The sequence below is a fragment of the Drosophila willistoni genome, chromosome 3R, assembly GCF_018902025.1.
Source record: "Drosophila willistoni isolate 14030-0811.24 chromosome 3R, UCI_dwil_1.1, whole genome shotgun sequence".
Classification (NCBI taxonomy): domain Eukaryota; kingdom Metazoa; phylum Arthropoda; class Insecta; order Diptera; family Drosophilidae; genus Drosophila; species Drosophila willistoni.
This window is the reverse complement of record NC_061086.1, coordinates 31,502,236-31,518,643: the sequence shown is the minus strand read 5'-3', so window position 1 is coordinate 31,518,643 and position 16,408 is coordinate 31,502,236. Positions and strand designations below refer to the sequence as shown.

The window sequence follows — 16,408 nt, the reverse complement described above, 5'->3', positions numbered from 1 at the left end:
GTTCCACTTGAGAACATTTCAATTTGCCATTTAAGCTGGACCACCACACCTACTAAAAATCAAAGCCTATCAATATATATTAACGCTTACACAGAGCCATTTGTCATTATTCACTCCACATTGATTGCCCAGAGTTATTTGTTCAATGGATTAATTTGTTATTGTGTATTTTCCATTGTTTATTATCACTGCTTTTGTTATTAGCTAATTTAATAATTTAGCACTTGCATATGGAGAGCAAATGGTTTATTAATTGTGGCAGACAGCAAAAGACGTTGCTCCATTCAAGTTGGCGCCATTCACAAAATATATACACACACACAAACATATATGTATACTATATTCCTTTTCTTTGGGGTTAAGGGGGTCACAGAGCCTTAGCGCCTGTGTGTCATCAGAAATGTGTTAATTACACAAGATATTATTATTGGCAAGTTTTACTTGAATGAAGTTATAAATATGTTCTCCATATATTTGGGAAGCCTTTGGCATTTATATACGAACTTTACTTAATTGAAGGGGGGAACTCATGGGAAACATTAGAATATTAATTAGTGAAGCAAAAGAGCAATTTTACGTTCAATTATGCATATGTTTATATGTGTGCCTAATCAAGTGGCAGACTAAACCTAGTTTGCAAATATAATAATATTCAATTAGAAGATAAATTCATTCTAACTTACTAACTTTTAAGGGAAGCCTATCGACAGTTTTGAATTTAAAATTTAGCGGATTTTGTCAAGCAATGCCATTATAGCGGTTTTTGACGTTGGGTATTTGATCAACGCTGTCAGATCTGATTATTGACATCTGGCAGCACTGTCACTTTTTTTTTTTTGGCGGCACGACTTTTCGGTTGTAAATTTATGCTTTAATTTCTGTATTTGCGTTTGGAGAAAAGTGATAATAATAATGATTGTGATTTTGGTATAAAGTTAAAGCTACGTGTGTTCATATACATATGTTTTTTTATTCCCCAAATCCGGAAAGGCATTGGGGCGAAGATTGAAAAACAAAATTGAGACACCTCGGTCCATGCGATGAGACATCTCTGGCGATGCAGTCGCCGGTTCCTTCAAGCAAAGTGAAAGAAATATCCATATGTAAATAGATATGTACTTTACATACATATGTAACTGTAATGTTTTTTGCTTATTTTTTTTTTGTTTGGTGTTTAGTGTAAACAAAGTGCAAGTATGCAGCCTTCGATAAATATTAATGGAAGAGAAATACGAAAATAAAGGAATGTAGCAAAACAAAAGTTGAGGTAAGTAAAATTAAAGTGTCTTTAATCGAACAAGTTATACTGTACTCTATTTTCTTTTTGATCCTCCTTTTAATGGTTCTTATAAGCTTCTATAAGTTTTCCTTCCTTTTGTTTATTTACGAAAGACAAAGATAAGAAACGCTCATAAATGTAAACAAGAGTGTGACCAGATGCGCGAAGTAAAAAAAAACGACCATTAAATATTTTCGAGTTTAAGCTTTAAACAGGTGAGTTTAAAACCCAATTTATTCGGTTGTATTCACACGACAATATTAAAAGAAATAATTATTAAATATGTTAATTTTTGCCAGTAAAATTAGAATTATTCCTTTTTTTAAATTCAATTTTTCCATAATAATTTAATTTCTTTATTCATCGATGATGATTAAGCTAATAATTGCAGCACATATGTATTTGGGTTTGCATTTTCACCACATTCCACCAGTTGCATTTGCAAAAAGTGTTTCAGCCATATTAATTAGCCATATTAAATTATAAACTAAAGTGTGCAATTAATTTATTTCCTCTTTATTAGCTCCTCATTTCACTAATGCGTTCACTGGACTAAAACAATTCACCAATCATGGTAAAACATTTATTAGGCCAACTAATTATTTGGGGGGAACAGCAGGCAGACTGACAGACAGACAGACAAACACAACCAAACCGTTGGCAACGAGAGTGGCAAATATTTTGAATTGGCTAAAACGAATCTAAAATGAAACCAAAAGCCAAACAAATAAAACCTGATTCGTTTCCACTTGAAGCTGCGGGAGTTTGAGAATTAAACAAAAATATAATCTGGAAAATGGATCCTGGTAGAGCGCTTTATTACCCAAAATAAAATAAATTAAACAAAAAATGGGAAATATCGTTGCGGCCATTAGTTTTATGCTATCGATCATTGTCAAGTTGTGAGATAATTTGCAATAAATCTGTGCGGTATTTTAAAATGTACATACATATACATGCATATACTAGGGAGCGAGAGGGGCAACTGAACACAACATAAATTAGGATAATTACAATTGCACCCACAAGTGCCATTCGACTAGTGGAGTCTATTCACCCCGGGGACAGCAAGAATTTTGATTGCACAAAACACCAAAAAGGCGAAAACGGAAAAAATGTGGCCCAACCAGCAACCAGCAAATAACTATATTGCAAATTGTCAGCGACGGGCGCCCCCTCGATTGGTAATGGAAAATGGAAAACTGTAAACAGAAAATCTGAAATTCAAAATGGATCGCGTATTTGAAAATTAGCCAAAAGAAAAATAAATGCAAAATAAAAAAAACTGTGGCAATTACAACAACATCATTGGCAAGTGCCTGACTTGGCTTGGCCACAGAAATTCACAATTAGGAGCCGCCAAAGAATGGCTACAAAAATTATTTGGCAACTGACTTTTGCATATACCTTCACCCGATTGCAATTCCCCTCCCTCTTCAGATTGGTAACAAAACTTTATGTTTACTGAAAATTAGTTGCCCAAGTTTTTATACCCTCTAGTCAGAGCTTGTAAGACTGTATATAGATTTGTGTTCAATATCGATCTAAGGAATTCTTAAATACCGACAAAATGCTGTTTGTTGGAAAACGTGAAGTCGATCTATTAAAAGTTCATTGGTTCACAACATTCTTAATAGGTCCGGATTCAGAAAACTATGCAGGAAAGGGGGCTGATAATCGTTTGTAAACTTATTCTTAGAGTACAACCTATTCAATTAAAGGGTATCTTGTAAACGACTTGATTTCAATTGCAGAATTTTCTGATTTTGTTGAAATGTTTCTCCTTCTTTTTTTTGTTTGTGTGTTTTTGCGTATTAGATTTACCGTTCCCGCTGCAATTGCCAAACAAGCCAGAAACAAAATCAATTAAAACGAATCGCTGAAGCAAAGTTCCACCAACACCAAAAAAAAAAACAAAAAAAAACTAACTCCAATTGTGGCTCATTCATCCGTGACTTTGCACTTTGTCGGCGGCGCCTGCCTTATGGCTTGTGGTCTGACTCTGGTTCGGACAAAGACTCTGAAAGACATTTCAGACACATAGACCAGACCACCCGCCTAATCCTGTGAGGGTAAAGGGGGGCGAGGGAGTGTGAGGAGCATTGTGTGGAAGTGCTTTGGGCATGCGCGAAGGTGTTTGCTGTCTGAGCATTTGATATGCTTAATGTTGTCCGCATGCCGACCTATCCATTGGACGCTGTTGTTGTAGTTGTTATTGCCTTTGAGTGCAACAAGCTGGAGCTTAAGTAATTGATATGGCAATATATGCATGAACCTTATACCAATTGGAATTATGGCAAGTTGCGGGTTGATAACACGTTCAAAGTAATTGGCATCTAGTTGGGAAAACTACAAGCTAATCATATAAGATGGTTTGAAGCGTAATCTAGTGGTTGGACATTTATAGAAACAGAATCAAATCAGAGACCAATTATAGTTCATGCTAATTACTTACTAACATACATATATGTGTCTTATATTATAAAGAAACAAACATTATAAATTGGTTTAGAGGCCTAGTATATATTCGAAAGGCAAAGTAAAACTATACATTATTAAACACATTTTTAAAACACCTTTAAAATATTCTTTAAATTGAAAAGATTAAAGAGATTTTCAATTTTGAGGCGATTTTTAATGTGCTTCTGTCTTGGATAAAAAAACGTCGTCGTATCTAAAGATTAACTTTAATTTTCGATGAGATTCCATTGGAAGTAATAGTACTTCGAAATATTAAAAAGAACACTACATTGAAATAATTTATACGAGGTCTATTTTAAAAGGTAAGGACCTTTTCAATTTGGCGTGCAACTTTTGCATCGATTATGTTCTTTCAGTCCTTCGAAATTTTAAGCAATTCAATAATCAAAAAAGGCTCACAATTCCTTAATTACATACTTGTAAGACTTTGGAAAAAACCAGACCTTAATCACCACATTAATTCGACGACATTTTTTTCTATTCCCAAAACTGAAGGGTCTCATAAACTCAAAAACGTGTGAAAACTGTATTGCTAAAATATCAAAAGGCTATATCACAAAGTTAAGAAATTAACTTTTCTAAGGGTGACTACTCTAAAGTAGACACAATGGATATCTTAATATCTTCTCAGGTTACTTTTTGAACACACCTCGCAACCATATCTACTAAGCAACATCTCACTCAACTTCATAAGTTGTGTATTATAAATAAAAAATGATTATATATTGTTAAATAATCTAAGCGATTGTCTGATTAATTCTTGAGATTAAGTGTTTAATAAACAAAACCTTTATTTACTATAGTTGTACATTTTATTTACTTTGTGTAATTTTACTAACACTTTTTTATTTTATTGATTTTTCTTCCTCCCTTATTCTATGTTAACGAAAATGGCAAATAAAATTTCATTTATTAATCGAATATGCATGATTTATACACATAAAACTAAAAATCAGAATATGTACTTCTTTGCACAAACAAAAATACTTAATTAATTTCTATTTTTAGTTGGCCACACACATACACACGCACACACACACAAGCGCGCGCAGCCCTTTGCTGAATGTTGTGTTTATCTAATCTATGTGTATAATTTTGATTTTTCATTAACCAAAAATGAAACTAAACAAAACTTTAAATGGGCCAAAAACAAAAAGAAAAACACAAAAATAAAAGAAAAACAAAAGGCAAAGAATATTTTCGAGCATTCCAATCGATAGAGATGTTCTATTATACGTCATTCGTCCACAGCGACATACATGGCGCCGTGGCTTAGTTGGTTAAAGCGCCTGTCTAGTAAACAGGAGATCGTGAGTTCGAATCTCGCCGGGGCCTACTACTTGTGAAAAGTAGAAAATTCCTTCTTTTTTATTTTTTTTATATTTATTTTTTTTAAATTTATTTATTTTAATTACCTTTGATATATTTTTCTTTTGTTTCTCTTTTTTATTTAATTGAATTAGCGCCACGTGCTTCTTGCAATGTGTTTTATTTAGTTTGTCATCAAATGTCAGTCAGAATAGTGATGGAAAAGTGGTTTCCTTTTCGAATTATCTTTTAGATTTATTCAATGCTTTGCATATTAATATGCCAAACATTTCTTCTTTTTTTTGGGACACTTTTCATTATTTATGGATTTGTGAAGGTCACACGCTTGTGACAGCTAGACAAACGTTGGCTTTTGGCCTTATCTCGATAACTTATCATCCAGATAGAGAAATATAAATAAAATATGTATTTGAACTTCAAGTGTAAGACGTTTATTCATCTGTCAAAGTGACAATCTCACTTTCAAATCGAAATGGAGTGGGCGGTGGGTGTGGGTGTGGGTGAGGGTGTGGGTCTGGATCACAATATTTTAACAAAGGTCGCTTTTGTGTCAGAGAGACAAAAAAGTTTTTCATTGATTGATTGGGTTGACTGAAAGCCATACCATGCAACCGTTACCCATTTGACATCTGCCACTTTTCAAGGTTAATTAGCAAACGGAGATGTTAAGAATAGATATAAATTTGATATGCGATTTTTTTGCGGCAATGTTGACCCAACCGGCATTCTGATATTGCGGCAAAGTTCATGGCAATTTGTAGAGATTAGAAAAAACTAATTAGGCTAGCTCAAAATGCAAGTGCCAACTAGAAATATAAAGCAAAAGCAATGAGAGAAAAAAGTTGTAAAATTATAATTGTGGTTGGCTCTGGTTAGTAATTTCCATTTGCCTGGGGGCAAATGGAGTCCTGCAAGTTATCTTGCATCTCTGTTACTAATTGCCTAGAGTAAAATCGCGGGAACTTTCCCTCTTTGCTTTTAGTTTCTTTTCTCATTTAAATCCTATTAAAAACTTTGCCTTAAATTGCAGTCAATTGATTGCTTTAATCGTTTTGCATAATCTACTTATATTAACAAGCAATTACTAGTAATCACAGCATAGAAAATCTGTTGTTACACACGAAAGTGTGAAAGTCTGTCACAAACAAAAAAATTGCATATTTGCAATATCAGTTTAATTGAAACTGAAAACTCAACTGAACATTGCGACACGTTTAACCACATTAGTGACGGGTGTGACAAATTGTGGCCAACAACAAGCATAACCACCTCAATTATCTAGCACAAACGCATGCGTGATTGGGGCACGTTGCGTATACGCAATCTCAGGGGCAGGCCAAAAAACCAGTTCTCTCAATTTTGCAGTTTATTTCATGGAGTGACGGAAATATTGGTGAATGCAACCAGTGGTTAAAAGTCAGTGTCATGGTCTGCAACACTCAATGCTAAATGGCGTGAAAATTTGTTTAACTGTGAGTGTGTGTGTGTGTGTGTGTGTGTGTTTGTGTGCGTGTGTGTGGATAACCTCGATTCACAAATCCAAACAAATTGAGGAAAAAAAGTGTAAACTATTGTTATTGAATAAAGGTTAAGGGGGTCAATAACGAAAAAAAAGCTCTACAAATCTCTTGTACACTCTCTTTAACTGAAAGAGCTCTTAAATAAGTGCTATTCTCTGGTTCCAGTTATGACTGGGTGCGTTTTGCTTTTCTTCAGCTTTAAATAGTAGAAATTTTAGACCATTTGTTAGCTCCAGGCCAGAAAAAAAAGAAGCATCAGGAAATCGCCATCGTATTCTTTTTGATTTTATGGTATTCACATTTAATGGCCCTGTGCGCCTGACTTCTGACTCCGTGTACTGTTTACTTTGTTGGCCAACTTTATTTGCCGCCCCGCCTGACATCGCACGTAGCCTCCATTATGGGGCACGAGCAGCATTGATACTGAAGCTGATGCTGCTGCTTTTTGGGTGGTCAGTTTGGAGTTTTAAGGTTTGTTTTTATGCATGTGGTTTAGCTTTTTATTTATTTCATGGTGTTTTCTGTGGGTTTTTTTTTTTTGTTTCTTTGTTTTGGTTTTTGGCAATTTTAATATCAGAGACCGACATGTTGGGCAGGTCATATCATGGACGTAGCCAGAGCGAAAGCCTGTCTATTGACAAACTGTCTATTAGATATTTCACTCTCAAACTCTTTGAACTTTCAAATAAAACGCTTCATCGTTTTTTTTTTATTGCAGAGAACTAGTTGGAGAGATCTAGGATACTTTGACGTCCCTGAACTTCTCATTGTTTTCTATTTTTTTTTTAGATAAGGTCCTAACTACACCCATGCGTCTAATTGTAAGCGATTTTATTCCATTCCATTCTATTCGCTTGAGCCCACTTTTATGAACTTGTAGGGAGGGCGGAATGTGAATGTGGTTTTATTTGGTTGGCTGGTTGGTTGGTCTCCCGATTTGGTTGTCATGTGGCGGATTTGCATTGCCCGAATGTCCATGTCAAACCGTATTTAGAAGATTTCAAAAATGTTGACCAAAAAATGTTGTGTGTACATTCGTGATTGTGTTTTTTTTTTCCCCCATTTTTCTGCAGGACACATATTTTGCTGGGTAAATCTTCTGGCTATTGAAATAGCCAGCGTGGGATGGGCCAACTCAAAAAACTTGGCACCTGTGGCGAATCGTTGCCGCCGCTGCTGCTGCTGGTGAGCGATAGAAATTTCGCAATAACTAAACAACTGGTTCATGGCGGGTCAAATTGCATACAAGTAGTAGTTTTTGGCCAGCCTAAAACCAGACCATTGTAAGCGACCCAACCCACACAACCATCGACGATCTGGAATGGCATCTTGCTAACTGCACCCAGCAACAACTACAACAACCACAACAACAAGAGCAACAACAACAACATTGCAGTACAAACATCCCAGACAATCATTTCATTTCATGGAAAATTATTTTCATTGAGCCAACGCTCAATAAAGTCTTAACCTCTAGGCAGAACTTTTACCCCGAAAAACTAATTAACTAGTCGCCCTCCATGACAAACCACATATATGGCAATAAAGTAGGCGTGGTAACGCCTCATTTCGATGATTTGCCAAGTTACACCCTAATCATATGTTCCACAAGAAGTTTTTGCCATAATTTCTGTAATACCACCCTTGTTGATCGAGGAATCGAAAATTGAATGAAACACGATTCGAAGTCAAATGGCAGCTAACTCAGAGCTACTTTTATATTGTAGTTGTAGTAACTGCTTGATTATCATCGGTCATGGCGGTCAGTCGATGGCGATTTGATTGCAGTTGCAGTTTGCTTTACATTTTATCTGTGGCAATAATTGAAGGCAATTAAATTCATAAATTTTAATGATTTATTTTCGCTTAGCACATTGAATTAATTCTTTGAATGCCTCCACCATAATATACAGGGTGCCTAAGAGGGAGAATAGATATCACTAATCTTTAGTCAATCTTTAAGTTTGTTATTTTTATGTGTGGTTACCCTCTATTCAAGTTATACTTGGCTTTTCGCAATATAAAACGTATTCTCGTCTTATGGCCAACAAACTAGCCAGCAATTAGCGTTCTTAATTCACCGCAAAAATATTCGAAAAGAAGAAAAAACTAACAATTGGCTTCTTATTACCAATTCGGAGTGATAGGGTTGGGTGTTTTAACCGCCTTCGCTCTGATTGCATATCCGCTTGGCCACTCCGATGGACTTGCAATTAGTCAACGCTTCACTGCATCGCTGGTTAATGCAGATTGCATTGTTTCTTAATGACCAACTGGCTAGCCGCAGTTAATCCAATCGATTGTGTCCAAAGTATTTCATTGCCATCATATTGCGGCAGTGTAGCCAAAGATAACCAGAAGAAAAGCCAAAAAGCGCTCGCTTCCACGGACACTGGGGCAAAGTGCTAGAAAAACCATCAGAATTTATTAGAAAAGTATTCATTTAAAATTGTTGAATATGTCATCGAACAACTCTCCTATTAAAAGAGTCAAAGACAATTTGACATAAAAAATGGCTAAAATAAAACCCAATCAATCAAAGTCTGATTTAGAATGAAACTAAAATAAGAAACAATGAAATGCCAAGAGAATGAAATTTACTTGTCTCGATGACTTAAACTGGATAAAGTAACTAGTAGGTAATAAAGTAGGTTTCTAACAATAAACCTATTGATAATTACTTCTTTTTGATATATATGATTGTGAGGTGTCTTTTAATATCATTTCTCTTTATTTAGACCCACGGTTGGTGCTCAGTAATTCTGCTCAGTGGACTCGAATTCAGTGAAGCATGCTGCTCAGCAACTCGCCAAAGAATTGGAAGGTGTTGCCATGCTAATTTCGATAGGTGCATTGCAAGTCTGTCTGATTGGCCAAGTTAAGCTGAATAGTCGGACGATTTTTGTAGAGTTGCTTCAAGTGGTTCTTGCCTGAAGAATTTGAATAATAATTGCATTTAATTGCAATCATCCAAGTGTTGGGCCATACATATTCACTTACTAACCAGATCACGCTTCATTTACCTAATGGTGAACACCCGCGGCTGTGGTATAGTCACTCTGATTGTCTTAATTATGTTGTTTAACAGCAAGTGCAATTAATTAAACATGATTTCTTTCAATGAATATGCATATACTATATATATATGTAAGTATGTATGTGGATCACACTAGACACGACTGACACCTGCCCCCAAAGTGAGCCTGGTTGCATTTAAATGTATGCCCAGAGGGTTGTTTCATAAGTTAAGGATAACAAATTAAAGTTTATGATATGAACTGCAATAAAAACTCAAACAATTCACCCCACCCTCATATACTACGTAATCGTAGTTTAGTAAGCTCGTAACTGTAAATAACAATAATTAAACAAAATGCTAAAATCGACGAGGCATTCGCTTTGCATATTATTGCAATATTTTTCAGTTTCAGTTTTGCATTCCAAGTTTTACTTTGAATTTAATACGTATATCATTCAAGCAACAACAAAGTCGGGCATCCGACACCCACTTTTAAGCCAAGTTATTATAATAACCCATTACAGACATGTGTGTGTGTTTGTGGTATGGTTATGGGTGTAACATTTGTACCAACATTCTAAGAGGGCACTTCAGACTATACGCAAAAGGCCCAACTGCAGCTGCTGAGGGCCAAGAATTTGTCATTATTAATTATCACAGAAATTCATTACAAAATCCAATGAGTGGGCAAATTACAGTTGTAATTGTGACTCAAAACTAACAACCTCGTTGATAGATTTTACTCTTGAAGTTCAACGAAATGTTTATCTTTTATGGCTAGGCCTAATGGAAAGTATATAATAATTATTCACAGTATAAAATATTTATTGCTAAGTAGAAACTCCTGAGTTCTGGTATATAAGAAATAAGAATCTGAATAACAAGGGCAAAAATCATACATACAGTTATTTTTTGTTAGACATTTTGTGACAATTTTGATCACTTTAAACAAAGTTATAACCTTTGTTGAATAATATATTTAATAAATACAATGTTCTTTTCACTTAGCGGTTGCCAAGTTTATACATTTCCCACAACAAATACCATCTGAAAAGACTGAGTTTATAGTCAAAGGGCATAAGTGATTACTCTTTATGGAGCACTGAAACCTAATTATACCTGTTTAATCTATGATTAATGCTAAATACCTCTAACACACGTGACCTTTGTGAATTCGTTGATGTCGGATTAACGACATGTGCATTATTTCCAGGAAACAAAGAGAATATTAAGCTAAATAAAATTAAGCAAATTATATAATGAAATATTCAGGAACCAAAGACCACAAAGATTATTTTTTCTAAGCAAAATAACGATACAAATTACATGGGCCTCCTTGACCTAATGGACTAAATATTAAAGGACATTATTATTCCTTTTTTCCAACAGTATCACATGCATGAAGAAGTATATAAAAACAAAGTGTCCAATATTGCAAATCAGTATTTTTATAAAGTTCTTGGAAGAAAATTCTCTCTCCTCTCTCTCGCTGATATGCCAAAAAAGAAGATTATAGCGAAGCAAGATGGAAAGTTCAGGGATTTTCTGAGATTACCATTATTTTTCTATCACATAATTGGATTCAATCCCTATGCGGAGCAAGGTGAAAGTACGGGATTCAGCATTTGGTTTTATATTTATTTTCTCATTCACATGGGAATCTTGAATTTTATGCTGGGCTGTGAAGTTGTCTTTGTATATTTTGCTCTAAAAAGCGGAAGATTAATTGAAGCATTTCGTACCATGGGATACATTGGATTTGTGTTTGTGGCCGATTTGAAGATAATAGCCGTTTACTGGAGAAGGTCCAACCTAAGTCATCTTGTTCATCAAATGGAGTCTATATATCCAAAGAATTGGCAGCATAAAGAGTATTCTGTTGGTCGTTATTTGCGACAATGCCGCGTGATCACACAGGCATTTAGTGCTCTATATATATTTCTTATATCCACCTATGATATGGTTGCATTTTTCCAATATGGCTATGAACGATGGATTCAACATTTGCCGCATGCCAAGCAAACTTTGCCCTTTGTTTCGACTGCTCCTTGGAATTGGCATGACAATTGGAAATATTATGCCTCCTATTTAATACAAACTTGTGCTGCATGCACCTCGTCTGTTGGGCATATATCGGCTGACTTGATGATTTTTGCCCTTGTTATTCAGATTCTAATGCATTTTGATTATGTTTCAAAGAATTTAAAAGAGTTCCAAGTGTCGACGCAATCCCATAAAGATATGATCAAGTTGCGGCATCTTATTATCTATCACAACAAAATTTTGGGGTTTGTGTGTTAACTTTCCACATATATCTTTTGCTCACCCATAACTATCCCCAATACATATAGTCTAACTGAAGTCTTGAACGAGGTTTTCGGTTGGCCATTGTTGCTCAATGTTTTGGCCTCATCGATGGTCGTCTGTCTGGTTGGCTTTCAAATGACCAACGCTTTAAGTCCCGAGCAAGCACTTAAACTTGGTCTCTTTCTGGTCTCGGCAACTGTGGAAATCTATTTAATTTGTTACCTTAGTCAGTTATTAATCGAAGCGGTAAGTAGATTTCGAATTTCTCAATAATTAAATTAGTTTTTCATCTCTATATTCATAGAGCGGTGGAGTGGCATTTGCTGTATATGATATGCATTGGTTTTCGACCGATATTCGCTTTCGAAAAATTCTCATCCTTATGGCCATGAGAGCTCAGAAAACTGCTTGTCTAAGAGCCACCGTATTCTTGGATATTTCAATGGAGACTATGAGTATGGTAAATTTGAGAATTGAATTTGCATTGTTAATGCCTTTTGAACGATGTGCATATTTATTATTCTTTTAGTTTCTGAAAATGTCTTACAATTTCTTTTGCCTATTACGGACCATGTTCCAATGAAAAATTTGAACACATTTAGGGTTAATAAAGCATTAATCTAATAACAAACTTCTTCAAAAACTTATAGTGTAAGTTTTATTCTTGGGAGGCAATCATTTAGTAAGAATAAGAGAAGAACAGAGGATGCAAGATAATCATTTAGTAAGAATAAGAGGAGAAAAAGGGATTTATACTACTAGCTAATACTAATTATTTTTTGCTTGTGTGCCAAAAAGGGGAATCATTGTATCGGTCAGTTAGTTAAGTATAGGTGAATTTCCTAAAGCATTCATTATAATGTTATAAACAACGGATGTTCATTTACATCACCTGGATATATTTCCACAATGGTATTTACTGCTTATCCTTGTCCAAGTGCATTTGATTAAATAATAAACGATGGGAAAATTACATTATATCACTTACACCGTAATTAAACTAGATCTGATTAAGCATTTGTTCATAGCATTCGACTATAAAAGGGCAAGGTAAAGAAATTCCCATGTAGTCCTTCAATTAAATTCCGCGGCACCATGAAGCTCTTTGGAAAGGAATTGTCAAAGTTGTTCAATCGGGAGATGAAAACTAAAAGATTGTATGCGGAATTTAAGGACTTTGTGAGATTGCCTCTGTTTTTCTATCACATAATTGGCTTCAATCCCTATGCAGAAGACAAGAAAGATGGACGATCCAGTAACAATTGGCTTTGGATATTATTCTTTATCCATATGGGTGCATTGAATTTTGTGCTGGGTTGCGAAATTATCTTTGCTATTGATCAATTTATGAACGGAAGTTTTGTGGTTGCTTGCGAAACCTTGGGATACATTGGATTCGTTGCTGTGTCTGATCTTAAGATCATTGCCGTCTATTTTCGTCGAGCAACTTTGAGTAATCTTGTTCATCAGATGGATTCGATATTTCCCAAAAACCACGAGCATAAAGATTATGATGTTAGTCGGTATCTAACACGTTGTCGGCTGCTCACAAAAAGCTTTAGTGTGCTTTATATTGTTCTTATATCCCTCTACAATATGGTCGCATATTTTCAATATGTTATAGATCGTTATATTCAAAACTCACCGGATGCTGAGCGAACGATGCCCTATGTGCCAAATGTACCATGGAATTGGCATAATAGTAATTGGGGATTCTATGGGACTTATTTCCTACAGTCATGGGCAGCTTGTGTATCCTCAGTGGGTCATATATCTGCCGATTTAATGATTTTTTCTGTAGAAATTCAAGTCCTTATGCACTTTGATTATCTTTCGAAGAGTCTGCTAGAGTTTCCCATACAGGCTGAAAATGGTGCCAATATCGAAGGAGCGAATAGAGACTTGTCGAAGTTGCAGCATCTAATTGCGTATCACAATAAAATTCTAGGGTATTAATACACCGACTTTCGACTATATATCTATATTGAATTACAACTTTCGTTCTTAGTCTTATCGATTTGATAAACGAGGTATTCGGTCGACCATTGTTGCTTAATTTCTTAACCTCTTCGGTGGTCGTGTGCTTGGTGGGCTTTCAGATGACCATTGTTCTAAGTCCTGAACAAGTTGTAAAGCTCACTCTCTACTTGATCTCGGCCAATGTTGAAATATATCTAATTTGTTACTTTAGTCAGTTATTAATCGAAGCGGTAAGTCATTTGTATTGTTATAATAAGTAGTTATATATGTACATATGAATGTTGTTTTTTTTAGAGCGGTGGAGTGGCCCTTGCTGTATATGATATGAATTGGACCATAGCAGATCATCGTGTTCGCAAAATGCTTGTCCTTGTGGCTCAGCGTGCTCAGAAGCCTGTCTTTTTGAAAGCCACCGTTTTCTTGGATATTTCCATGGAAACCATGAGCACGGTAATGTTTTCTCTCTCATATATTTATGTATTTTTTTAATGCCTTTCTTTCTGAATAGTTTCTAAGAATGTCGTACAAGTTCTTTTGTGCCATACGAACCATGTATCAGTGAGAATTTCAAATGTCCATCTATAACTTATCTATAAAATCTTGGAAAGAAGTACTGGCATTATCAAGGTGCACTTTGCAACTCATTAGGAGCTCATAGAAGTAGAGAGAATCTTTTAGGACTAAAGGAAACCCAGTTGTCCCTTCTAAATATCTCTACTATGCACTTATGTAGTCTTGTTTAACTATTTTGTAATTGTTATTTAACAATAAAAACATATAGAATTGCAACCAAAAAGGGCTGGGCCTCAATTTGATTCAATTTTCATTATTCTACATTGATTTTCTTATATTTCTAAATTATGGACTACAAATTGTTTAGTTCTTTGCAAAGATTTAATTCAATTGGTTATTTTAAATGAATGGCAATTTAATGATTAATATTTATGATTTAAATTTAATTAGTTAATTTCCATTAGAGTGACAAATACATGCCAAGAAAACTCGCATAGTCACATGGCCTGAAATAATTATGGGTTGCAAATGCCAAGGAAAGGTGGGGGCGAAGAGGCGGGGCACATACAAATGTGTAGATTGCACTTGAGCCAGCCCACAACTGTCGACGTGGCTTATGAGTGAATAAGCCAAGGTATAAACTATAAACAAATGTGGCAACGGGAATATTTACAAGTAATTTATAATATTGAGCAAAAAACAAAAACGCCCCCACAGCTCACATACACACACACACACACACACAAATACATACATATGTACATATATGTAGAATGTGGCTTGAGTTTATTTAAATTAAATTGGCAACAGGCGAAAAGTTGAAACAAATTAAGTTGCTGATATGTGGCATGCAACATATGTAAAAGAGAGCTGCCGCTTATCGCATGCAAATCATAAAAAAAAAACTTTTGACTGCACTCATTACGACTATTAAAATGCATTTCAGAGTGGACTGTGTGTGTGTGTGTGTGTGTGTGAGGCAAGCGAAACAATAAAACTTGCCACAATCAAGATTGGCGAACACCAACAGAAAGAAATGCTGCAACATGTGGCAACAGCAGCACAAGACGAATAAGACAGACACAACCATTTATCTGTCTTTTGTTTTGTGCTCCGATTTTCTGTTTATTGTTGTTTTTCATTTTTCATGGTTTTATTTTTTTAATTTGCAAACTTTTCGTTTCATTTTTCAACTTTATTTTTCTCGTCCGATGCAGTTCAATGATTAAAGAGGCAAACGCCCAGAAATTGGTTTACGTTTACCATGTTTTCGATATTTTCTGCTCACTTTTTCGTTATGGCCATGTTGCAAGTCAGTCTCTCTGGGGCATAAGAATTTTTTAATTTGAGCGCTGGGCGGGTCCATGGGACCACGTCTCTTTCTTGTGGGCTTTGTGTTTTATGTTTTTGTTACTTCTCTTTTCATTTTATTTTTATTATTTCTTTTTTGGGAAAGGCAAAGAGGCCTAGAGATAAGATCACAACATAATTCCACATAGCCAAATAATGAGTGCTAATTGTTCAATGCTCGGAAGTTAAAGACTGAACAATATAAAATAGTAGCACTAAGCAATTAAAATCGACGCAATCGAAAGCAAGGTCACGGCGGTATCAGCTCCACCACCACCAGGTACCACCTTCTATAGTCACCGAGAGTACACTTGCAGATAGCAACAAAAGGCATAAACCGAAGCAATTCAATTGAATTTTCCTCAACATGTTGCCAGCAAATACGTATATTGCATTTAGCAACATGTTGCCTGGCCATAGATACATGCACATTCTTCGGCGTCGTTGTCTTTTGGTTCGGCTTTTGCTTGTGGCTGCAACAAAAAAACTTGCTTTTGAGCCGCGATTAACGTTGTAATTCGATTACTCTTGTTCCCCCATTGTTCTGTTCGTGTTAAATCTCGGCCTCTGAGGCGGTATATATTGAAGCCAGCAGCTGGCAGTGAGCACAGTTCGTTAACAGTCCTAGTC

The 16,408-nt window shown here is 35.5% G+C and overlaps 1 protein-coding gene and 1 non-coding gene across 2 annotated transcripts; both read left to right on the top strand.

Annotated features, from left to right (window-relative positions):
* The first annotated feature begins 5,021 nt into the window (after nucleotides 1-5,021).
* On the top strand, nucleotides 5,022-5,095 carry Trnat-agu. The gene has a single exon. It is a non-coding gene; the product is annotated as a tRNA-Thr (tRNA).
* A 7,935-nt stretch (nucleotides 5,096-13,030) lies between these two features.
* Nucleotides 13,031-14,510, top strand: LOC6649387 (odorant receptor 67a). Its single transcript, XM_002072140.3, has 4 exons — nucleotides 13,031-13,884; nucleotides 13,944-14,145; nucleotides 14,210-14,365; nucleotides 14,424-14,510. The coding sequence occupies exons 1-4, from the start codon at nucleotides 13,031-13,033 to the stop codon at nucleotides 14,475-14,477; spliced, it is 1,266 nt and encodes a 421-aa protein (XP_002072176.2). The 3' UTR covers nucleotides 14,478-14,510.
* The last annotated feature ends 1,898 nt before the right edge of the window (nucleotides 14,511-16,408 follow it).

Coding starts and splice junctions, on each gene's coding strand:
- LOC6649387 (XM_002072140.3), top strand. CDS start 13,031: ATGAAGCTCTTTGGAAAGGAATTGTCAAAGTTGTTCAATCGGGAGATG. Junction 14,146..14,209: donor GTCAGTTATTAATCGAAGCG/GTAAGTCATTTG, acceptor TGTTTTTTTTAG/AGCGGTGGAGTGGCCCTTGC. Junction 14,366..14,423: donor CCATGGAAACCATGAGCACG/GTAATGTTTTCT, acceptor CTTTCTGAATAG/TTTCTAAGAATGTCGTACAA.